This window comes from Protomyctophum bolini (genome assembly GCF_963924005.1).
Source record: "Protomyctophum bolini genome assembly, chromosome: 11".
Classification (NCBI taxonomy): domain Eukaryota; kingdom Metazoa; phylum Chordata; class Actinopteri; order Myctophiformes; family Myctophidae; genus Protomyctophum; species Protomyctophum bolini.
Window position 1 is genome coordinate 39,699,552 of NC_137872.1, and position 24,882 is coordinate 39,724,433.

Consider the following 24,882-nt stretch of genomic DNA (forward strand, 5'->3'; position numbering starts at 1 on the left):
TGTACTAGAAAACTACGATTGATGAATATAAATTGCATGCTTTCCATGATTCAGTTGATTTGAGGGAGGTTGGCCATAACTCTACGGGTGGGGCAATCACCAAACAAGAGGTGAGAGATACAATTGTTCAGTTGAGTAAAAGCTCATACCATAGTCTGGATTTTCGGTGGTGGGGTGACCGCCGAACTAACACATTACGTCACAAGCCACGGTAAAGAGCAAATCACCGCCACCACTCCAGCCCTTCTCTCTGTTTTTACTCACCACCGCTCAACGTTATTTCAGCTCCGGTGGTCACCTCACCGCCGAAGCGATGGTCACCTCACCACCGAAAATCCAGACTATGAATAGGCCGTAAGGCCTCATTCACACGTATACCAATCAAGCAATGTTTGGTCGTTTTTGGGGGCAAATAAATAAATAAGCATTTCTACTTGTGACAAAATAACACAGGGATGCATGTACAGTTCAAATTAAATCAAACTTGTTTTATACAAGTGTATAAATAAGTAGGGATCTTAACAAGATAATTAACATCTAATTCATATTATATATTCAGAGCATATTTAATGTGGTTAAACTTCGTCGTTGCTTTGCTGCAAATAAGTGTTGATTGTGGACAAGAACTAAAATGTGCATTGAACTTGAATATAGGTACTGTCTGGAATCCATGTGAAATGTAGGCTAAATGTAATATTATTTCCTACAAATTATTACTACCACATAATATGGTGTATAGCTATGCTTACTTACAAGACAAAGTCAAAGACAGTCAGTTTAGAGTTTATAATAAGAAGCTTCTCATTCATGATCTCATTTACGACTCGGTCTGGAAGGTCAGCTATTTATTGTCTTGTAGCAAAAAGGGCGCAAACGGCTGCTTTTTTTTTCTCATTGGCTCTGAGACGCCGTCTCTGGTCAGTAACCTCCTTCTTTGGGAGGCGCACTTCATGCCACTACTAGCCTACTGATTGGTTGGAAGCTCATACACACTCAGCCCGCGCTCTCGTCCGTTTCTATGATTGGTGGGGCGCACACCCGCACATAAAGAAAGTAGTATTCTCTGTGACAGTCTGTGTTGTTGAAGGTATAAAAGATCTCGCGCGCCTCTTGTCCAGCACATCTCTTCGAAATTCAACTCCAAAACTAAATCTACATCAAAATGAGTGGCCGAGGAAAAACCGGAGGAAAAGTCAGGCAGAAGGCTAAGACCCGCTCATCCCGTGCCGGGCTCCAGTTCCCCGTGGGTCGTGTTCACAGGCTGCTGCGTAAAGGCAACTATGCCCAGAGAGTCGGTGCCGGCGCCCCGGTCTATCTGGCGGCTGTCCTCGAGTATCTGACCGCTGAGATCCTGGAGTTGGCTGGAAACGCTGCCCGCGACAACAAGAAGAGTCGTATCATTCCCCGTCACCTCCAGCTGGCCGTCCGCAACGACGAGGAGCTCAACAAACTGCTGGGTGGAGTGACCATCGCTCAGGGCGGTGTGCTGCCCAACATCCAGGCTGTTCTGCTACCCAAGAAGACCGAGAAAGCCGCTAAGAAATAATTCTCCTTCAAGTTACAAACTCCAAAAAGGCTCTTTTAAGAGCCACCCACTGTTTCTATATAAAGAGTCACTTCTATTTATATAAGCAATACTTTCGTGATCTATTGAGCAATATGGATACATTATATAAGCCTAGTTTTCAAACCTTATCTACACAGGCTTTGGGATTGCAAACTAGACATACTCTCACACGCTAGTCTATTTGCTTAGTCATTGCATTGATTTATTTTACTTGCATTAATTGATATGTATATATGACATTTACATATTGCTAATTTGATACCGTATCGGTTTTACTTCCAAGTACATATGATGATGCAGTGCATAATACGTATTTAACTCTGATCAATTTGCCATGTATTTTTACATGATTGCTAGTGTAGTGGAGCGAATATGAAATCTACATGACAAGCTTTTTAAAGTTCATAATGTTGAACACCATTTACAGCAATCATTTTGTTGCTTATTAATTAGTGCACAGTACTTCATTAACAAGTTACATACATAGTGTTAGCATTGTTATTCGGAGCGTCAGATGACTGACCTGGACTAACTGGATTAGCAGACAGTCTGTAAAGGCCATTTGCGTTTAAACTACAGGCTCTGAAATGGCCATTTGCTTATAGCATTTGGATAAACCCTTTCTTGGAAAATATGGGTGGTCCTTAAAAGGACCGTTGTGTTTAGAGCAGACAGAATATTGTCACCCACTCTAAACAAGAAGCCATCTGCCTTGCTGAGATTACTATTTGATCCGAAGAGAATGGATTCAGTTTTTCCCAGTACGATTACAGTAAATTACTGGCAGCACTGACAACGGGCGGATTTACTATCCTGGGCAGCAGACACAGTGTTTTGTGTGCAACAGCACGGAGCACCAGGTCAGAGAATGCACAGAGGTGAAGTGCTGGAGGTGTGGGACTTGGGGCATGAAGCCAAAGAGTGCGGAGAGAGGGGGCACTCGTTTTTCCAGTGCTCTCAGTCCTACAGTAACAAGGCACGAGCAGAGAGGAAAGAGCGAGCCGAGGAGCAGCAGAGCTGCATCGTCGGACTACAGAGGCGCACCAGACGTCAGCGGCTGACGCCAGCACCCCACTGTCGGCTGACAGTGAGCAGAGCCGCACCGTGCAGACGGAGCCTGCACTACTGGTGATCCCGGGAGACGAGGTACCGGGGGAGGAGGCAGGCCCGGTCTGCACTGAGGAGGAGGAGGAGGAGGCAACAACTGAGGCGATCCAGCGGCAGGTGGCTGGGCGTGGGGGATGAGGGGGGGGGGGGGGACTGGTACCGGTGAGAAACAGCAGGAGGAGCGAGGTGATGAGTCATGACTCGGCAAGCAAAGAGCCGAGCAGCGGCAACTCGGGAAGCAGTGATATTATGCAGACATACAGAGGACAGGATAAGCGACATTTTTGCGTGATTTGGAGATTAATGAAGGTCAAACCGCTCTTGAAGATGCAATTGATATTTGTGTGGATCACAGTCTGATGAGCGGGGTCCCGTACCCGCATTAATGGTTTCCACAGAGAACTTTCCTCCTTTACAAGGCAAGCGAGACAGACCAACACAAGAATGGTAAAAAGTCAAAAAGCCAGGGATCGAAAAAGCCCTTTAAACCCTGATGATGTGTTGTCTGATATATGTAGGCCCACTACTCGCCATCATGCATTTTAATATCGCTACAATCAATGTCAGCGGAATACAGCAAGCAAGCACTAGACAGGAGAAACTGAATGTAATGAAGCATATTAGAGCTGATATTATTTTTACACAAGAATTGCGGCTAAAGACACTGGCTGATGTCAATACTGTCAGAGAGTATACTGGTCTGAATTTTCAATTGGTGGACCACGTGGATGGAGTGGGTATTTTGTTTAACACAAAAAAATGTAACGATTCAATGGAAACGAGAATTAATACCAGGCCGACTTCTTGTCTTAGACTGTATTGTACGAAAACAGAAAATGCGGCTTATTAATGTGTATACAACCCCGCAGCGCTGCGACAAGATACAGCTTTTTAATATGTTGAGAGAAGTATTGTGTGGAGGGCAATAATGTACCATTCTGGCTGGTGATTGTAATACTATAACAGATCTTAAAGATAGAATATCAACAACCCGTAGTAACTTAGGCCTATATGATAGAGCAAGTAAAGTATTGAAGGAAACCTGCGAATGTCTTGAAATGAGAGATACTTTTAGGGTGTTGTACCCGGATGCAACTGGCTATACACGTTTTGACGCAAGGGTCAAGACGCGTATAGACAGAATTTATGTGTCAAAAGACATTAATTTAAATACAACTGAGGCTTGGATTAATTCCGACCACCTGGCAGTGAGAGCTACTATTAGTTTCCACGACAGCCCTAGAGTAAACAATTGGAAACTGAACATCAATTGCTTAAAAAACCCAGAGTTATACAGAGTGTTAAACATGAGATGAATTTGATTAATTACTGAATCAAATGTTGAATTATGGGAAGAGATGCCTACAAAGGCAACTCATTTTAAAATGTAAATACTTAAATATAGAACGAAATAAAGAGTATAACACACTCCTGGTTGATTTCACCAGCGAGGAAGTTAAAAAAGCAATTTCTTTGTTAAACCGAGGGAAGTCTCCCGGCCCGGATGGCCTACCCTCCGAATTTTATCAGGTTTTTGCTAATGAACTTGCCGATATATTGGCCTCTGCCTTTAATGACGGGTGTTTATCAAGGTACCATCTCTATGATCTTTAAAAAAGGTGATGAAAAATATCTAAATAATTGGAGACACTAACTAATACAGAATATAAGATACTCACCAAAATCATAATGATGGGACTAAATACAGTATTAAACGAAATAATTGAAAAAGAACAGCCATTAAAGGACGTATGATGTGGGACAACTTAAATAGGATCAGAGAGATGATACATTCACGTCATGAGCCTGGCATTTTTATTGTTGGTTTTGACCAAAAGAGAGCTTTTGACTTTGTAAATAGAGAATATTTATTGGGTGTGCATGTTAGATAAATATGGGTTTCCACAGGTATTCATAAAAATGATTAAAATGTTGTATGCAAAATCTCAGGTGGCGGTTAAAGTAAATGGAAGGACGTCTAATTACATTGACATAAAGCAAGGGGTGAAACAGGGCTGCCCGCTGAATAACTGCCTTTATAAAATCCCAGAGGGAACTTGATTTTGTCAGAGAACACTTTCACCTCTATGAGCAGGCCGTGGGGGCCAAACTAAATGAGACCAAAACAGAATATATTTGGATAGGAGAGGAGGATCAGAGGCCGGCCCTTACTAACTCAATTACTTCAGGCACTGACTGTGGGTCAATTAGCACTAGCTAACATTGTGCACAACTAGACCCAAATTAATGCTGATTATTACTGCCAGCAGCTGGCTTAATTGTAGCCTACTCATGTTTTACCATGAACAAACCAGCATGTTATCATCAAAACATACAAAATATACTCTTACTCATGAAATAATACAAAACGTTTCCATGCAAAAGTCCAATCGCAACATTTAGTGCAATGAATCAATTAATTGTTTTTAAACTCACCAAAACACTCGGTCTGCACAAACTCAAAACAAACCGAGCAGGTTCGCAAGTCTGACCAAAGTACCAAACACTTCACACAAGTGTGTGTCACTGTTCAAACTTTTTTTTTTATCACAGATTTCTTCTTTTTAATCATTTAGCAGCTTTCTGTTCTGACGTTGTCTGCTTCTCTCTCTCCACACTGCAGCTTCAGTCAGCCTCCACGGCTTAGAGTATGCTCCACACACACTGTCATTAAAGGGGAAGTCACCTCATCGGCTTTCCCTTAAACTGCTTAAAGGACCACTTCACCACTTTTCAACCTATCTTCATATAATAGGTCCTCACTAATAATCATGATAAAATGGCACTATTTTTTCTACTCAGTCTGTGTCTCATAGGACGGCTGTGGGCAGTTTAGAAACCGTTTTTTTTTTTTTATCCCACGATTTTGTAACCCAGTTTTTTTTCTTTTTCACCCAGTGCCAATTGTCTAATGTAATCCTGGGCGCTACACTTCCTCTGCCAACCTGAGGGGGGCAGCGGACTGACCTCATGCCTCCTTCTATGCATGAGGAGTCCAAGCTGCTTCTTTTCACCTGACAGAGGGGAATTTCCCCGGCCGGACGTAGCGCGTGGAAGGGACACGTTATTCCGACCAGTTCCTTTCCCCTCCATCAGGCGCCCCGGCTGGCCAGGGGGAGGTAGTTTTAGAGACCAGGATTACGGCATGTTTTTGTGAGGGTATCTACCCTAGGGGACACGGGGAGAACATGCAAACTCCACACAGAAAGGCCATTTTGCCAACCCCCGCCTCGGGTATGGGCACTGATGACGCGGAGGAGGGAACACACCGCCAGTGCCCACAGCGTCCCCAGCGGGAATCGAACCCAGGACCTTCTAGCTGTGAGGCGACAGCACTACCAACTGTGCCACCGTGCCCCGTGAGGCAGATTTTTTTTTAACGTTTTCTTTATCGTGAGAACGATGGCTTCCATTTTCGCATTGCAACTTTTCAGGACTAGAAAGCCTGCAGTTTCTATTAGCTTGTATTCCCCATTGATGATGTCACTGGAAGACGGTTTCTGAACTGCCCACAGCCCTCCTATGAGACACAGACTGAGTAGAAAAACATTGCGCCATTTTTTCATGATTTTTAGTGAGGACCTATTATATGAAGATAGGTTGAAAAGTGGTGAAGTGGTCCTTTAAGGCATGTTGGTTTTTTTCTACACCAGGCCGAAGGCATGGGGGGAGAGTATGTTTTGCACTCCGTTTTGCCCTCTGTCCGTGTGTTTGTGTGTGTGTGTGTGTGTGTGTGTGTGTGTGTCCTTCCGTCCGTCCGTCCGTCCTTCCATGCGTCCGTTATCAGCTAAATTGAGCTAATCTCCGGCACCGTTGGCCCGATCCATGCCAAACTTTGCACACAAACTCCCTGGATGCCAACGACGAACCTCTGCCCCAAATATTCCTCAACTGCCTGTTATAGCGCCACCATGAGGCCGATTTAGGAAAAACACATTTCTGTAGATTACTCGTACACATTGTATCCATACATCACACAATTCGGTATACACTATCTCCATAGTCATGTGATCAACACGGAGCGGCAACATTTCCCATCTTCCATCCTGATTGGCTAAGATTGGCTTCCAAAGCTCACACGATTTGTCCGTTTCGAAAAAATGCCACAAATTACAAACGCAGTGTGCAATTTCCGTGAAATTATACAAGCACATTTCCACTAGCCGTGGACGACATGCCACAATGTTTTCCCCAAATCAGCCACACGGTGTTGTTTTTAGCTATAACTGCATCGATCTGTATACATCTTATGTATGCTCACTCCCTAGAGGCCATGGAAAAACATTGTCCCTGCATCCCTCCACATCTGCCGGTTATAGCGCCACCATGAGGCCGATTTCTGCAAAACACATTGCTTATATTAGTCGCACAGATTTCATCCAAATCTCACGCAAATCGATCCACATGATCTCTGTAGTCATGTGATCAAAGACGAGTCTGTTCTACACTGATTGGCTAATTAAGATTGTCTTCCAAAGTTTTCAGGAGTGGCCCGTTCAAAATGCTGCACATGTCCTGCTCATCCAGAATTCTATCCTTAGAGATGCTATGAGTGATCTGGCTCTGCATTTCCTCAACAAAATGAAGAAAATTGTTGCAAAGAACTAAAACAAAAAAACCTTTTTATATTACTCCTAAACATTTTGCCAAACATCTCACACAGTCCTATCCTCAGAAGGGCACTTTTTCTAGTTTATCAATGTTGCTGTCATGAATTACTCCATTAATCAATTTTAATTACTTATTTATTTAATATAGTACACCCTAATTTGTGGGTTACATATGGGTGACACAAATGCGTCCAGCAATGCACTTTGTCTAATACATATGTATAAAATAAACTCCAAAGTAAGCAGTGCAATTTTAAATGAAAATGTTGACATGGTAGAAGATGAGAAGATGAAAAGGGAAACTGTTAGAAATCTTTGTGAAAGAATGTACTAGAAAACTACGATTGATGAATATAAATTGCATGCTTTCCATGATTCAGTTGATTTGAGGGAGGTTGGCCATAACTCTACGGGTGGGGCAATCACCAAACAAGAGGTGAGAGATACAATTGTTCAGTTGAGTAAAAGCTCATACCATAGTCTGGATTTTCGGTGGTGGGGTGACCGCCGAACTAACACATTACGTCACAAGCCACGGTAAAGAGCAAATCACCGCCACCACTCCAGCCCTTCTCTCTGTTTTTACTCACCACCGCTCAACGTTATTTCAGCTCCGGTGGTCACCTCACCGCCGAAGCGATGGTCACCTCACCACCGAAAATCCAGACTATGAATAGGCCGTAAGGCCTCATTCACACGTATACCAATCAAGCAATGTTTGGTCGTTTTTGGGGGCAAATAAATAAATAAGCATTTCTACTTGTGACAAAATAACACAGGGATGCATGTACAGTTCAAATTAAATCAAACTTGTTTTATACAAGTGTATAAATAAGTAGGGATCTTAACAAGATAATTAACATCTAATTCATATTATATATTCAGAGCATATTTAATGTGGTTAAACTTCGTCGTTGCTTTGCTGCAAATAAGTGTTGATTGTGGACAAGAACTAAAATGTGCATTGAACTTGAATATAGGTACTGTCTGGAATCCATGTGAAATGTAGGCTAAATGTAATATTATTTCCTACAAATTATTACTACCACATAATATGGTGTATAGCTATGCTTACTTACAAGACAAAGTCAAAGACAGTCAGTTTAGAGTTTATAATAAGAAGCTTCTCATTCATGATCTCATTTACGACTCGGTCTGGAAGGTCAGCTATTTATTGTCTTGTAGCAAAAAGGGCGCAAACGGCTGCTTTTTTTTTCTCATTGGCTCTGAGACGCCGTCTCTGGTCAGTAACCTCCTTCTTTGGGAGGCGCACTTCATGCCACTACTAGCCTACTGATTGGTTGGAAGCTCATACACACTCAGCCCGCGCTCTCGTCCGTTTCTATGATTGGTGGGGCGCACACCCGCACATAAAGAAAGTAGTATTCTCTGTGACAGTCTGTGTTGTTGAAGGTATAAAAGATCTCGCGCGCCTCTTGTCCAGCACATCTCTTCGAAATTCAACTCCAAAACTAAATCTACATCAAAATGAGTGGCCGAGGAAAAACCGGAGGAAAAGTCAGGCAGAAGGCTAAGACCCGCTCATCCCGTGCCGGGCTCCAGTTCCCCGTGGGTCGTGTTCACAGGCTGCTGCGTAAAGGCAACTATGCCCAGAGAGTCGGTGCCGGCGCCCCGGTCTATCTGGCGGCTGTCCTCGAGTATCTGACCGCTGAGATCCTGGAGTTGGCTGGAAACGCTGCCCGCGACAACAAGAAGAGTCGTATCATTCCCCGTCACCTCCAGCTGGCCGTCCGCAACGACGAGGAGCTCAACAAACTGCTGGGTGGAGTGACCATCGCTCAGGGCGGTGTGCTGCCCAACATCCAGGCTGTTCTGCTACCCAAGAAGACCGAGAAAGCCGCTAAGAAATAATTCTCCTTCAAGTTACAAACTCCAAAAAGGCTCTTTTAAGAGCCACCCACTGTTTCTATATAAAGAGTCACTTCTATTTATATAAGCAATACTTTCGTGATCTATTGAGCAATATGGATACATTATATAAGCCTAGTTTTCAAACCTTATCTACACAGGCTTTGGGATTGCAAACTAGACATACTCTCACACGCTAGTCTATTTGCTTAGTCATTGCATTGATTTATTTTACTTGCATTAATTGATATGTATATATGACATTTACATATTGCTAATTTGATACCGTATCGGTTTTACTTCCAAGTACATATGATGATGCAGTGCATAATACGTATTTAACTCTGATCAATTTGCCATGTATTTTTACATGATTGCTAGTGTAGTGGAGCGAATATGAAATCTACATGACAAGCTTTTTAAAGTTCATAATGTTGAACACCATTTACAGCAATCATTTTGTTGCTTATTAATTAGTGCACAGTACTTCATTAACAAGTTACATACATAGTGTTAGCATTGTTATTCGGAGCGTCAGATGACTGACCTGGACTAACTGGATTAGCAGACAGTCTGTAAAGGCCATTTGCGTTTAAACTACAGGCTCTGAAATGGCCATTTGCTTATAGCATTTGGATAAACCCTTTCTTGGAAAATATGGGTGGTCCTTAAAAGGACCGTTGTGTTTAGAGCAGACAGAATATTGTCACCCACTCTAAACAAGAAGCCATCTGCCTTGCTGAGATTACTATTTGATCCGAAGAGAATGGATTCAGTTTTTCCCAGTACGATTACAGTAAATTACTGGCAGCACTGACAACGGGCGGATTTACTATCCTGGGCAGCAGACACAGTGTTTTGTGTGCAACAGCACGGAGCACCAGGTCAGAGAATGCACAGAGGTGAAGTGCTGGAGGTGTGGGACTTGGGGCATGAAGCCAAAGAGTGCGGAGAGAGGGGGCACTCGTTTTTCCAGTGCTCTCAGTCCTACAGTAACAAGGCACGAGCAGAGAGGAAAGAGCGAGCCGAGGAGCAGCAGAGCTGCATCGTCGGACTACAGAGGCGCACCAGACGTCAGCGGCTGACGCCAGCACCCCACTGTCGGCTGACAGTGAGCAGAGCCGCACCGTGCAGACGGAGCCTGCACTACTGGTGATCCCGGGAGACGAGGTACCGGGGGAGGAGGCAGGCCCGGTCTGCACTGAGGAGGAGGAGGAGGAGGCAACAACTGAGGCGATCCAGCGGCAGGTGGCTGGGCGTGGGGGATGAGGGGGGGGGGGGGGACTGGTACCGGTGAGAAACAGCAGGAGGAGCGAGGTGATGAGTCATGACTCGGCAAGCAAAGAGCCGAGCAGCGGCAACTCGGGAAGCAGTGATATTATGCAGACATACAGAGGACAGGATAAGCGACATTTTTGCGTGATTTGGAGATTAATGAAGGTCAAACCGCTCTTGAAGATGCAATTGATATTTGTGTGGATCACAGTCTGATGAGCGGGGTCCCGTACCCGCATTAATGGTTTCCACAGAGAACTTTCCTCCTTTACAAGGCAAGCGAGACAGACCAACACAAGAATGGTAAAAAGTCAAAAAGCCAGGGATCGAAAAAGCCCTTTAAACCCTGATGATGTGTTGTCTGATATATGTAGGCCCACTACTCGCCATCATGCATTTTAATATCGCTACAATCAATGTCAGCGGAATACAGCAAGCAAGCACTAGACAGGAGAAACTGAATGTAATGAAGCATATTAGAGCTGATATTATTTTTACACAAGAATTGCGGCTAAAGACACTGGCTGATGTCAATACTGTCAGAGAGTATACTGGTCTGAATTTTCAATTGGTGGACCACGTGGATGGAGTGGGTATTTTGTTTAACACAAAAAAATGTAACGATTCAATGGAAACGAGAATTAATACCAGGCCGACTTCTTGTCTTAGACTGTATTGTACGAAAACAGAAAATGCGGCTTATTAATGTGTATACAACCCCGCAGCGCTGCGACAAGATACAGCTTTTTAATATGTTGAGAGAAGTATTGTGTGGAGGGCAATAATGTACCATTCTGGCTGGTGATTGTAATACTATAACAGATCTTAAAGATAGAATATCAACAACCCGTAGTAACTTAGGCCTATATGATAGAGCAAGTAAAGTATTGAAGGAAACCTGCGAATGTCTTGAAATGAGAGATACTTTTAGGGTGTTGTACCCGGATGCAACTGGCTATACACGTTTTGACGCAAGGGTCAAGACGCGTATAGACAGAATTTATGTGTCAAAAGACATTAATTTAAATACAACTGAGGCTTGGATTAATTCCGACCACCTGGCAGTGAGAGCTACTATTAGTTTCCACGACAGCCCTAGAGTAAACAATTGGAAACTGAACATCAATTGCTTAAAAAACCCAGAGTTATACAGAGTGTTAAACATGAGATGAATTTGATTAATTACTGAATCAAATGTTGAATTATGGGAAGAGATGCCTACAAAGGCAACTCATTTTAAAATGTAAATACTTAAATATAGAACGAAATAAAGAGTATAACACACTCCTGGTTGATTTCACCAGCGAGGAAGTTAAAAAAGCAATTTCTTTGTTAAACCGAGGGAAGTCTCCCGGCCCGGATGGCCTACCCTCCGAATTTTATCAGGTTTTTGCTAATGAACTTGCCGATATATTGGCCTCTGCCTTTAATGACGGGTGTTTATCAAGGTACCATCTCTATGATCTTTAAAAAAGGTGATGAAAAATATCTAAATAATTGGAGACACTAACTAATACAGAATATAAGATACTCACCAAAATCATAATGATGGGACTAAATACAGTATTAAACGAAATAATTGAAAAAGAACAGCCATTAAAGGACGTATGATGTGGGACAACTTAAATAGGATCAGAGAGATGATACATTCACGTCATGAGCCTGGCATTTTTATTGTTGGTTTTGACCAAAAGAGAGCTTTTGACTTTGTAAATAGAGAATATTTATTGGGTGTGCATGTTAGATAAATATGGGTTTCCACAGGTATTCATAAAAATGATTAAAATGTTGTATGCAAAATCTCAGGTGGCGGTTAAAGTAAATGGAAGGACGTCTAATTACATTGACATAAAGCAAGGGGTGAAACAGGGCTGCCCGCTGAATAACTGCCTTTATAAAATCCCAGAGGGAACTTGATTTTGTCAGAGAACACTTTCACCTCTATGAGCAGGCCGTGGGGGCCAAACTAAATGAGACCAAAACAGAATATATTTGGATAGGAGAGGAGGATCAGAGGCCGGCCCTTACTAACTCAATTACTTCAGGCACTGACTGTGGGTCAATTAGCACTAGCTAACATTGTGCACAACTAGACCCAAATTAATGCTGATTATTACTGCCAGCAGCTGGCTTAATTGTAGCCTACTCATGTTTTACCATGAACAAACCAGCATGTTATCATCAAAACATACAAAATATACTCTTACTCATGAAATAATACAAAACGTTTCCATGCAAAAGTCCAATCGCAACATTTAGTGCAATGAATCAATTAATTGTTTTTAAACTCACCAAAACACTCGGTCTGCACAAACTCAAAACAAACCGAGCAGGTTCGCAAGTCTGACCAAAGTACCAAACACTTCACACAAGTGTGTGTCACTGTTCAAACTTTTTTTTTTATCACAGATTTCTTCTTTTTAATCATTTAGCAGCTTTCTGTTCTGACGTTGTCTGCTTCTCTCTCTCCACACTGCAGCTTCAGTCAGCCTCCACGGCTTAGAGTATGCTCCACACACACTGTCATTAAAGGGGAAGTCACCTCATCGGCTTTCCCTTAAACTGCTTAAAGGACCACTTCACCACTTTTCAACCTATCTTCATATAATAGGTCCTCACTAATAATCATGATAAAATGGCACTATTTTTTCTACTCAGTCTGTGTCTCATAGGACGGCTGTGGGCAGTTTAGAAACCGTTTTTTTTTTTTTATCCCACGATTTTGTAACCCAGTTTTTTTTCTTTTTCACCCAGTGCCAATTGTCTAATGTAATCCTGGGCGCTACACTTCCTCTGCCAACCTGAGGGGGGCAGCGGACTGACCTCATGCCTCCTTCTATGCATGAGGAGTCCAAGCTGCTTCTTTTCACCTGACAGAGGGGAATTTCCCCGGCCGGACGTAGCGCGTGGAAGGGACACGTTATTCCGACCAGTTCCTTTCCCCTCCATCAGGCGCCCCGGCTGGCCAGGGGGAGGTAGTTTTAGAGACCAGGATTACGGCATGTTTTTGTGAGGGTATCTACCCTAGGGGACACGGGGAGAACATGCAAACTCCACACAGAAAGGCCATTTTGCCAACCCCCGCCTCGGGTATGGGCACTGATGACGCGGAGGAGGGAACACACCGCCAGTGCCCACAGCGTCCCCAGCGGGAATCGAACCCAGGACCTTCTAGCTGTGAGGCGACAGCACTACCAACTGTGCCACCGTGCCCCGTGAGGCAGATTTTTTTTTAACGTTTTCTTTATCGTGAGAACGATGGCTTCCATTTTCGCATTGCAACTTTTCAGGACTAGAAAGCCTGCAGTTTCTATTAGCTTGTATTCCCCATTGATGATGTCACTGGAAGACGGTTTCTGAACTGCCCACAGCCCTCCTATGAGACACAGACTGAGTAGAAAAACATTGCGCCATTTTTTCATGATTTTTAGTGAGGACCTATTATATGAAGATAGGTTGAAAAGTGGTGAAGTGGTCCTTTAAGGCATGTTGGTTTTTTTCTACACCAGGCCGAAGGCATGGGGGGAGAGTATGTTTTGCACTCCGTTTTGCCCTCTGTCCGTGTGTTTGTGTGTGTGTGTGTGTGTGTGTGTGTGTGTGTCCTTCCGTCCGTCCGTCCGTCCTTCCATGCGTCCGTTATCAGCTAAATTGAGCTAATCTCCGGCACCGTTGGCCCGATCCATGCCAAACTTTGCACACAAACTCCCTGGATGCCAACGACGAACCTCTGCCCCAAATATTCCTCAACTGCCTGTTATAGCGCCACCATGAGGCCGATTTAGGAAAAACACATTTCTGTAGATTACTCGTACACATTGTATCCATACATCACACAATTCGGTATACACTATCTCCATAGTCATGTGATCAACACGGAGCGGCAACATTTCCCATCTTCCATCCTGATTGGCTAAGATTGGCTTCCAAAGCTCACACGATTTGTCCGTTTCGAAAAAATGCCACAAATTACAAACGCAGTGTGCAATTTCCGTGAAATTATACAAGCACATTTCCACTAGCCGTGGACGACATGCCACAATGTTTTCCCCAAATCAGCCACACGGTGTTGTTTTTAGCTATAACTGCATCGATCTGTATACATCTTATGTATGCTCACTCCCTAGAGGCCATGGAAAAACATTGTCCCTGCATCCCTCCACATCTGCCGGTTATAGCGCCACCATGAGGCCGATTTCTGCAAAACACATTGCTTATATTAGTCGCACAGATTTCATCCAAATCTCACGCAAATCGATCCACATGATCTCTGTAGTCATGTGATCAAAGACGAGTCTGTTCTACACTGATTGGCTAATTAAGATTGTCTTCCAAAGTTTTCAGGAGTGGCCCGTTCAAAATGCTGCACATGTCCTGCTCATCCAGAATTCTATCCTTAGAGATGCTATGAGTGATCTGGCTCTGCATTTCCTCAACAAAATGAAGAAAATTGTTGCAAAGAACTAAAACAAAAAAACCTTTTTATATTACTCCTAAACATTTTGCCAAACATCTCACACAGTCCTATCCTCAGAAGGGCACTTTTTCTAGTTTATCAATGTTGCTGTCATGAATTACTCCATTAATCAATTTTAATTACTTATTTATTTAATATAGTACACCCTAATTTGTGGGTTACATATGGGTGACACAAATGCGTCCAGCAATGCACTTTGTCTAATACATATGTATAAAATAAACTCCAAAGTAAGCAGTGCAATTTTAAATGAAAATGTTGACATGGTAGAAGATGAGAAGATGAAAAGGGAAACTGTTAGAAATCTTTGTGAAAGAATGTACTAGAAAACTACGATTGATGAATATAAATTGCATGCTTTCCATGATTCAGTTGATTTGAGGGAGGTTGGCCATAACTCTACGGGTGGGGCAATCACCAAACAAGAGGTGAGAGATACAATTGTTCAGTTGAGTAAAAGCTCATACCATAGTCTGGATTTTCGGTGGTGGGGTGACCGCCGAACTAACACATTACGTCACAAGCCACGGTAAAGAGCAAATCACCGCCACCACTCCAGCCCTTCTCTCTGTTTTTACTCACCACCGCTCAACGTTATTTCAGCTCCGGTGGTCACCTCACCGCCGAAGCGATGGTCACCTCACCACCGAAAATCCAGACTATGAATAGGCCGTAAGGCCTCATTCACACGTATACCAATCAAGCAATGTTTGGTCGTTTTTGGGGGCAAATAAATAAATAAGCATTTCTACTTGTGACAAAATAACACAGGGATGCATGTACAGTTCAAATTAAATCAAACTTGTTTTATACAAGTGTATAAATAAGTAGGGATCTTAACAAGATAATTAACATCTAATTCATATTATATATTCAGAGCATATTTAATGTGGTTAAACTTCGTCGTTGCTTTGCTGCAAATAAGTGTTGATTGTGGACAAGAACTAAAATGTGCATTGAACTTGAATATAGGTACTGTCTGGAATCCATGTGAAATGTAGGCTAAATGTAATATTATTTCCTACAAATTATTACTACCACATAATATGGTGTATAGCTATGCTTACTTACAAGACAAAGTCAAAGACAGTCAGTTTAGAGTTTATAATAAGAAGCTTCTCATTCATGATCTCATTTACGACTCGGTCTGGAAGGTCAGCTATTTATTGTCTTGTAGCAAAAAGGGCGCAAACGGCTGCTTTTTTTTTCTCATTGGCTCTGAGACGCCGTCTCTGGTCAGTAACCTCCTTCTTTGGGAGGCGCACTTCATGCCACTACTAGCCTACTGATTGGTTGGAAGCTCATACACACTCAGCCCGCGCTCTCGTCCGTTTCTATGATTGGTGGGGCGCACACCCGCACATAAAGAAAGTAGTATTCTCTGTGACAGTCTGTGTTGTTGAAGGTATAAAAGATCTCGCGCGCCTCTTGTCCAGCACATCTCTTCGAAATTCAACTCCAAAACTAAATCTACATCAAAATGAGTGGCCGAGGAAAAACCGGAGGAAAAGTCAGGCAGAAGGCTAAGACCCGCTCATCCCGTGCCGGGCTCCAGTTCCCCGTGGGTCGTGTTCACAGGCTGCTGCGTAAAGGCAACTATGCCCAGAGAGTCGGTGCCGGCGCCCCGGTCTATCTGGCGGCTGTCCTCGAGTATCTGACCGCTGAGATCCTGGAGTTGGCTGGAAACGCTGCCCGCGACAACAAGAAGAGTCGTATCATTCCCCGTCACCTCCAGCTGGCCGTCCGCAACGACGAGGAGCTCAACAAACTGCTGGGTGGAGTGACCATCGCTCAGGGCGGTGTGCTGCCCAACATCCAGGCTGTTCTGCTACCCAAGAAGACCGAGAAAGCCGCTAAGAAATAATTCTCCTTCAAGTTACAAACTCCAAAAAGGCTCTTTTAAGAGCCACCCACTGTTTCTATATAAAGAGTCACTTCTATTTATATAAGCAATACTTTCGTGATCTATTGAGCAATATGGATACATTATATAAGCCTAGTTTTCAAACCTTATCTACACAGGCTTTGGGATTGCAAACTAGACATACTCTCACACGCTAGTCTATTTGCTTAGTCATTGCATTGATTTATTTTACTTGCATTAATTGATATGTATATATGACATTTACATATTGCTAATTTGATACCGTATCGGTTTTACTTCCAAGTACATATGATGATGCAGTGCATAATACGTATTTAACTCTGATCAATTTGCCATGTATTTTTACATGATTGCTAGTGTAGTGGAGCGAATATGAAATCTACATGACAAGCTTTTTAAAGTTCATAATGTTGAACACCATTTACAGCAATCATTTTGTTGCTTATTAATTAGTGCACAGTACTTCATTAACAAGTTACATACATAGTGTTAGCATTGTTATTCGGAGCGTCAGATGACTGACCTGGACTAACTGGATTAGCAGACAGTCTGTAAAGGCCATTTGCGTTTAAACTACAGGCTCTGAAATGGCCATTTGCTTATAGCATTTGGATAAACCCTTTCTTGGAAAATATGGGTGGTCCTTAAAAGGACCGTTGTGTTTAGAGCAGACAGAAGAGTTTACTTGGAGCTGGTGTACTTGGTCACAGCCTTGGTGCCTTCAGACACGGCGTGCTTGGCCAGCTCACCGGGGAGCAGCAGGCGAACGGCGGTCTGAATCTCCCTGGATGAGATGGTGCGGCGCTTGTTGTAGTTAGCCAGTTTGGAGGCTTCACCGGCGATGCGCTCAAAGATGTCGTTGACGAAGGAGTTCATGATGCCCATGGCCTTGGAAGAGACACCGGTGTCGGGGTGGACCTGCTTCAGGACCTTGTATATGTAGATGGCGTAGCTCTCCTTCCTTCCCTTTCTGCGCTTCTTGCCGCCCTTCGTGGCAGTCTTGGTGACGGCGCCCTTCTTGGAGCCCTTCTTGGGTGCTGGCTTTGCTACTTCAGGCATTGTGCTTGTATTCGACAGAACAGTTCAGTTGCAGTGAAGAATGTGTAAGAGGACGCTCTCGTACCACTATTTATACAGAGCCAATGCAAATGAAGCGTGTGACTACTAGAATCTGATTGGCTGATCCTACCATAGAGCGTTTTCTGTATTATGTTTTCCCGCTCGTGTGTTCTATTGTCCCCTTGTCCCTTTTATACATTATTAATATGTATGGTAAATGTATAATTTAAAGCCCCTTTTTATCATAATGTGTTTTGTTTTGATTTTGCATTGATCCTCCTTTATGACTGCTGTTGCTGCTATGACACCCACATTTCCCCATTATAAAGGTATATCTATATCTGCATTCATTGAGACGATGACAATATTCCCGGCGTTAGTATTAATATAATAATATGTTAATTAATTGTTACTATTATGATAATAATTCTGCTCCTCTGTGCTTATAAAGCCAAAATAGAGAGCTCAGGCAGCATGGTGTGTTCTTATATAATTCCTAGCCTGAAAGATGATGGTTGATTAAAGATGATGGTTATCATCACTACTATGCAGGGAAACACTGTATTCTGAATATTGCAAAGTAAGATAATGATAAACTGAGTGTGTATCATGTCCAGGCATCAGGTCCCACCTGACAGAAACCGGCCTGCTGAAACCAGGAACCGGATTAACTACTACATTAATTAACATGTTCTTTATGGCAAATTTAATTCATCCAGAGAGTACAAGCTTTGCCAGATGTAATAGAAACTGTTGTGTTGTTTTATATAGTTGTTTGAATCCCATCTTATAATGTTTGTTTTAAAACCGCCATGTATTGACAATGAAGGGATAATTAATGTTTGTTTTTAGTGCAATGTTTGTTTTAAAAGAATAAAGATAATGTAATGTTTGTTTTGTCACATAGCAACATGAGTTAGATGATAAGAGCATGCAGGTGTGATTTTTAATATACAGAGCGGTCCTCTTGTAAGAAACATCCAAATTCATAGTTATGAACTTATGCAATGATGTTTCCCAATAAACTTGAACATTTGATTGCCAGTTTGTGGCTCCAACTATTACATTCAGTCAGAGGCTACTGTCTTCTTAACCTCTATATTTGGACGGTTGAACTGAGCTGGCTCTGTACTTGTTCTCCTCCTTAATGCCCTGTAGGCATAAATCTGCTTCAATGTGTTGCACTGTCAGCTTGTAGATCTGCTATTATATTTTCTATCCCAACTATTCGTTACCCCTCCAGGGGCACCCATTGTTCCTTCATTAAAGGCCTTACAGAGTTTCAACTTCTAATCTTATGCTAAAGTCGTTGTTCAACCAATCTTTTATGGTTGAGGCTCCACAACCAAGTGTCTCACCACTGGATCCTGCACTACCACATGATTGAACCGTATTAAATACACTACCAAGTTAACGGTAGCTCAATGGAGTATAACATTGGGTAATACTCTTTAAAGAAGGTGTGGGCGGCTCTTAAAAGAGCCTTTGGGTTGTTGGTAGATCAAGTCAGCATTATTAACCTCCGAATCCGTACAGAGTGCGTCCCTGTCTTTTCAGAGCATAGACAACATCCATGGCGGTCACGGTCTTTCTCTTGGCGTGCTCAGTGTAGGTTACGGCGTCACGGATCACGTTCTCAAGGAACACCTTGAGGACACCGCGGGTCTCCTCGTAGATCAGACCGGAGATACGCTTCACTCCGCCACGGCGAGCCAGACGGCGGATAGCGGGCTTGGTGATTCCCTGGATGTTATCACGAAGGACCTTGCGATGACGCTTAGCGCCTCCTTTTCCCAGACCTTTTCCTCCTTTTCCTTTTTATATATACTTTATTGAGAAATTATTCAGGTACAATTCATGCAGAATTACATATATACATAAGTTACATCAATAAATAAATAAATCAATCAATGCATTTCAATACAAGTGTGTTTTTTTTTTTTTTTTTTTTTTTTTTTGTTTGTTTTTTTACAATGTCAATAGGTGCCATGGTGTCAGTTTCTTCCTTTTTGCGTCAAGAGTTCTTTGTCTCCTTAGCTCCGTTTGTATCTGTTTGAAGACCACCTCCCCCGAGATGGCCTCCTGGTGAATCACCATGGCACACCTGGTTGCCCACAGTTTGTTTACTACAGTGCAAACCACAGTCCAATAAAAATCTTGCTCTAGGGCAGACATCCTTTCCTCGAAAACTCCGTACATGACAGCATTATAATTTATCTTAATTTTAAAAGCAATTTGTGGCATTTTCCCCCATACCAAGCTGGCCCTTTGGCAGTCCACTAACAGGTGTTCAATTGTTTCATCCGCACCACAGTTTAAAATTGGGCATTTCACGGTTTTCACAAAGCAGCTCCATTTTACGACAGCTCTTACAGCTAGTCTCCTCACAGAGACCAGCCACATTACGTCTCTCTTTTTTTCAGAGATATTTTTACTACTATTATTTTTTATGCATATCTGCTTCTGAATATTGTTGAGGTATTTGTAGGGGAAAATGCCACCATATAAATCATCACATATTTTATCATATATACATTTACTATTCATCTCAGTCCAGTCAATATTTAAATGTGCAGAATTATATACCAAATCCCCATACATGATTTTAAAATACGGAAAAGAGCTTCTTGCCCGGCCCTTCTTTTTTGTCCAACTCAGTGCCTCCCCTATCCACATAGCCCTCCTTTTAAAACCAGCTGCTACATTTTTACAAAACGAAATTTTTAATTTAAGTCCCAAATCCACAGCCCCAAGGCCTCCATTATTTCTACTTTTATATAATAAGTCCCTCTTTGTGACTTCCCTAGTGGTTCCCCATATGAAATTAACTAATGTTTTATTTATATATTTCAGTGTCTGGTCCTTGGGAGGAAATATAGTTGCCAAAAATAACAGTTTTGCCAATACGTATGTCTTAATAATTATAATCTTTGTTCTATAACAGCATGATTTGTTTTCCCATTTTTCTAAGTCCTCCTTTATTTCTTTATCTTTATTGTCCCAGTTCTTTTCATAACTGCCATTATTGCTAAACTTTACCCCCAGAACTGTCATAGTTTCTGTGTCATTTATATTTAAATTAGGCTTTGCCTCACTCCTCCCGAACCAGACACCTTCAGTTTTATCATGGTTTAATCTGGAACCTGAGATCTCTTCATAGAGTGCTAAGTGCTCATGTATAATGTCTAGTTCATTCTTATTTTTAATTATGATGGTGATATCGTCAGCGTAGGCCAAAACAACGACTCTCTCTCCACCACTAGTTTTTATACCCGTGAGTCTTTTATCATTCTTGATTTTATGTAATAATGGATTTATAGCCAAAATATAAAGAGCCGCGGACAAAGGGCACCCTTGTTTCACACCCCTCTTAATCTCAAAGGTCTCAGTTAAAACTCCATTTACATTTACCTGAACTGTGGACTGGGCATACAACAATTTGATCAGGTTAATAAAATCATGGTGAAAACCGTATACTTTTAAGACCTCCCACAAATACTCTCTGGATATAAAATCAAAAGCCTTTTTTTGATCCAAGTTTATAATAAAGAAACCCTCATTTGTATACCCACTTGTTATATCTCTTAAAATACCCAAGTTATCCCACATCAACCTTCCCTTAATAGCACATGTCTGTTCTTTTTCAACAAGCTTTTCTAAATCTGTATTTAATCTATTAACTATTATTTTTGCAAGTATTTTATAATCAACATTCATTAATGTAACATGTCTCCAATTATCTAAATTATATGATGACCCTTTTTTATATATAAGCGATATAACACCATGGTAGAAGGATGAATGCATTTTGCCCTCCTTGATCCCATCATTATATACAGAGGTTAGCATGTGCACCAATTCGTTTGCGCAGGAGAGATATAACTCATTAGGCAGGCCATCGGGGCCTGGGGATTTACCCTTACTCAACTGGACAATTGCGTCCCTCACCTCCTGATTGGTGATTTCCCCACCCGTAGAGTTACGGCCAACCTCCCTCAAATCAACTGAATCAAGGAAGGCATGCAATTTATATTCATCAATCATAGTTTTCTGGTACATCTTTTCACAGAGATTCCTAACAGTTTCTCTTTTCATCCTCTCATCCTCTACCATATCACCATTTTCATTTAAAATCGCGCTGACATGTTTACTTTGGAGTTTCTTTTTATGCATATTTATAAGACAAAGTGCATTGCTGGACGCATTTGTGTCACCCATGCCTGCCTGTAGGCGGAGGCCCTGGGAGACATCATTTAATTTGGCCAACTCAGATTCCATTTCAGTTAGTTTATCATTATCCTCATCATTTTTATTTCCCTTAGTTTTTAGATTTATATAATCAGCCATCAGTGTACTATATATTTCGTTTAGCTCTTGATTCAATATTTTACATTTGTATTTAAAGTAGTATCTTAGCCTATCTTTAGTGGTTTCCCATAAGTCAACATATGAGTTAGTTAAGACGTTTAAGCTTTTGGCAATAACCACTTCTTTTTTTAACTCTGTAAGCACGTCATTATTATTTAAACAGTTCACATTTAGTTTCCAAAAACCCTTCTTTTCGGTCTTGCCAAACCTCAAGAGGACTACTACTGCTAGATGATCTGAATTGACCAAGACACGTGTCTTATAGTATATAGGGCTAATATCATCATTTATATATATGCGGTCTATTCTTGTCTTGACATTTCTGTCAAAGCGAGTATAGCCGACCTCAGTTGGATGCAATATCCTAAACACATCTCTCACACCACACAATTCGCTCATTTCTTTAAGGGCTATACCTTCTCTATTGCGAACCCGGGCATTCAAAGGTTGAGACGAAATCCTGTCATTATCATCAGTATAAGCATTAAAATCTCCACATAGTATAGTAAACTATTTCCTCTCTGCACGTGCCTTGTTGCTGTAGGACTGAGGGCACTGGAAAAAGGAGTGTCCCCTCTCTCCACACAGGCTGCATTCAGCGTCGTTCGTACACTCTTTGGCTTTGTGGCCCAAGGTCCCACATCTCCAGCACTTCACCTGTGTGCACTCTCGGACCTGGTGCTCCGTGCTGTTGCACACAAAACACCGCGTCTGCTGTCCAGGATAGTAAATCCGCCCGTTGTATGGGCCCAGGGAAATAGAGCTTGGCAGTGACATACGTTGCTTTTTTTCATCGTGCTTGAGTTCAACCTTATACTTGCGTACTCCATACCAGATCCCAAACTGGTCGAGTGGTTTGTATGGCTGCTCTTTTATTGAACAGTACCGTTTTAGGTACAGCTCCACATCATGATCTGAGACCCGGCCGGTCCAGAACTTGACTACAACGTTCACTGTCCCTATATTAACAGAGGATTCAATGGACCAGCCCGTCCATGTTTCCTGCAGTTTGTCAAACTCATACTGCTCCAGGAAGCGACGGAGTGTCGACTCCTGGTAGAAACACAGTTCAAACTCACGTCGGTTTGGCAAGGCAATAAAAGAATAAATGTCCTTTGCACAGACTAAGTTCGACTTGAACAATAGTTCTTTGCCGACAAATTCCCTTGTCGGGAGCTCGGCCTCACCAGTGTACTTTAGCCTTGCCCAGTTATTGGAGAACTGGGAGGCAAATGAAGAAGCCATAGCTAGGGCATAGCTAATAGGGATCCTCGCCCTGACATTTTGAGTTCAGCTGTAGTTGCAGTTAGAAAACTGAGTTTTTCCTCGACCACTCATTTTGTAGTAGGTTAGGTTTACTTCTAGAATAATAAACACTCGAAGAAATTTCCTCCCTTCCCCCTTCCTGACATTTTGAGTTCAGCTGTAGTTGCAGTTAGAAAACTGAGTGATTTGAGAGCTCAGAGCCTGCCTTTTTATGTGTGTTCTGAGGACGTAAGGGAGGACATGCAGAGCGAGCTGTGGGCTAACTCCGCCCCCCACAACACACACGCGCGCGCGCACACACACACACACACACACACACGCACGCACACACACACACACACACACACACACACACACACACACACACACACACACACACACACACACACACAAAACTACTGTAGCTTTATCGCGTTTGTATTTTTTTTTTTTTTTTTTTCAGTGACAAAATCTGCCTTGCTCTGCTCTATTCTTCTATATCATAATAATAATGTATTAATATGTATGTGATGTATTATCACTACCCTTCCGAACATTTGCACTGGGTCATATTTATTTCTACATTTCATGACTTCATGTCTTGCTAATTTATGTAACTAGGCAATTGAAAAATTGCACAATGAGATAATTCTGATGATGTAAAGGTGGACGCGTTATTAGATTAGTTTTTTTCATCTTTTTTTACTATTACATTTTAAATGGCATTACTCAATATAAATGTTATTTTGAAAAAAACATTGAACCAAAAACCACGACCAAGGCAATAGCAAAAGTGGATTCACAAATTGTCAATATTCATTAGGGATGAGGATATTTGCAAGAATCCATAACTAATAAAATAAGTGTCAGGGGTGAACAGTTTGGGAGAACATCAGCATAAATAGGCCAGCAGCAGAATTGTCAATACATTTTCTGACCGCAGTAAACACACTCCTGTTCAAGGAAAGCATGATGGTGGAGTTGATCTCAAATTCCAATGACAGAATGCCATTTGTTGGGAAAACTTGATTCATTTTGGACAAATGACTCACTGTGATCAGAAAACTAAGCGTTTTTAAATCTACAATCCTGTATATTTGATTATGGAGAAAACACACATCTAGGTAGGCCTAGATAGTTCATGATGCATGACACATCATGCTGCAAAACATTTCATGATTAACTCAACATTGAGCTCTAAATAAAACCAGTAAGACGCATGAGGGCGAGAAGCTAAAGGGCGAGGTTGCGTGCACGCATTCGCCTTGTTGATGGCAGACTGCTGGGAGAGCGCTGGTGCTTTGACATGGACGGTCGGAATCAACATGGAATGAATTCTGTAGTGGCCATATAAGGAACATGTCTTGAGTGTACAGGGTTTGATGAGGTCAGATCAACATTATGGAATGTCAGAACAGGTCAG

At 42.2% G+C, this 24,882-nt stretch overlaps 4 protein-coding genes across 4 annotated transcripts; 3 read left to right on the forward strand and 1 right to left on the reverse strand.

The window, feature by feature from the left end:
* Nucleotides 1-1,058: 1,058 nt before the first annotated feature.
* LOC308324265 (histone H2A-like) lies at nt 1,059-1,546 on the forward strand (the record flags this gene model as incomplete). The annotated part of the gene is made up of 1 exon (XM_080776267.1): nt 1,059-1,546. The coding sequence occupies exon 1, from the start codon at nt 1,163-1,165 to the stop codon at nt 1,544-1,546; it is 384 nt and encodes a 127-aa protein (XP_080632393.1). The 5' UTR covers nt 1,059-1,162.
* A 7,122-nt stretch (nt 1,547-8,668) lies between these two features.
* On the forward strand, nt 8,669-9,156 carry LOC308324263 (histone H2A-like; the record flags this gene model as incomplete). Its single annotated transcript, XM_080776265.1, has 1 exon — nt 8,669-9,156. Exon 1 carries the CDS (start codon nt 8,773-8,775, stop codon nt 9,154-9,156), a length of 384 nt encoding a protein of 127 aa, XP_080632391.1. The 5' UTR covers nt 8,669-8,772.
* Nucleotides 9,157-16,278: 7,122 nt separating this feature from the next.
* Nucleotides 16,279-16,766, forward strand: LOC308323471 (histone H2A-like; the record flags this gene model as incomplete). Its single annotated transcript, XM_080775200.1, has 1 exon — nt 16,279-16,766. Exon 1 carries the CDS (start codon nt 16,383-16,385, stop codon nt 16,764-16,766), a length of 384 nt encoding a protein of 127 aa, XP_080631326.1. The 5' UTR covers nt 16,279-16,382.
* A 619-nt stretch (nt 16,767-17,385) lies between these two features.
* On the reverse strand, nt 17,386-17,846 carry LOC308324276 (histone H2B 1/2-like; the record flags this gene model as incomplete). Its single annotated transcript, XM_080776278.1, has 1 exon — nt 17,386-17,846. The coding sequence occupies one exon, from the start codon at nt 17,844-17,846 to the stop codon at nt 17,469-17,471; it is 378 nt and encodes a 125-aa protein (XP_080632404.1). The 3' UTR covers nt 17,386-17,468.
* Nucleotides 17,847-24,882: the final 7,036 nt, after the last annotated feature.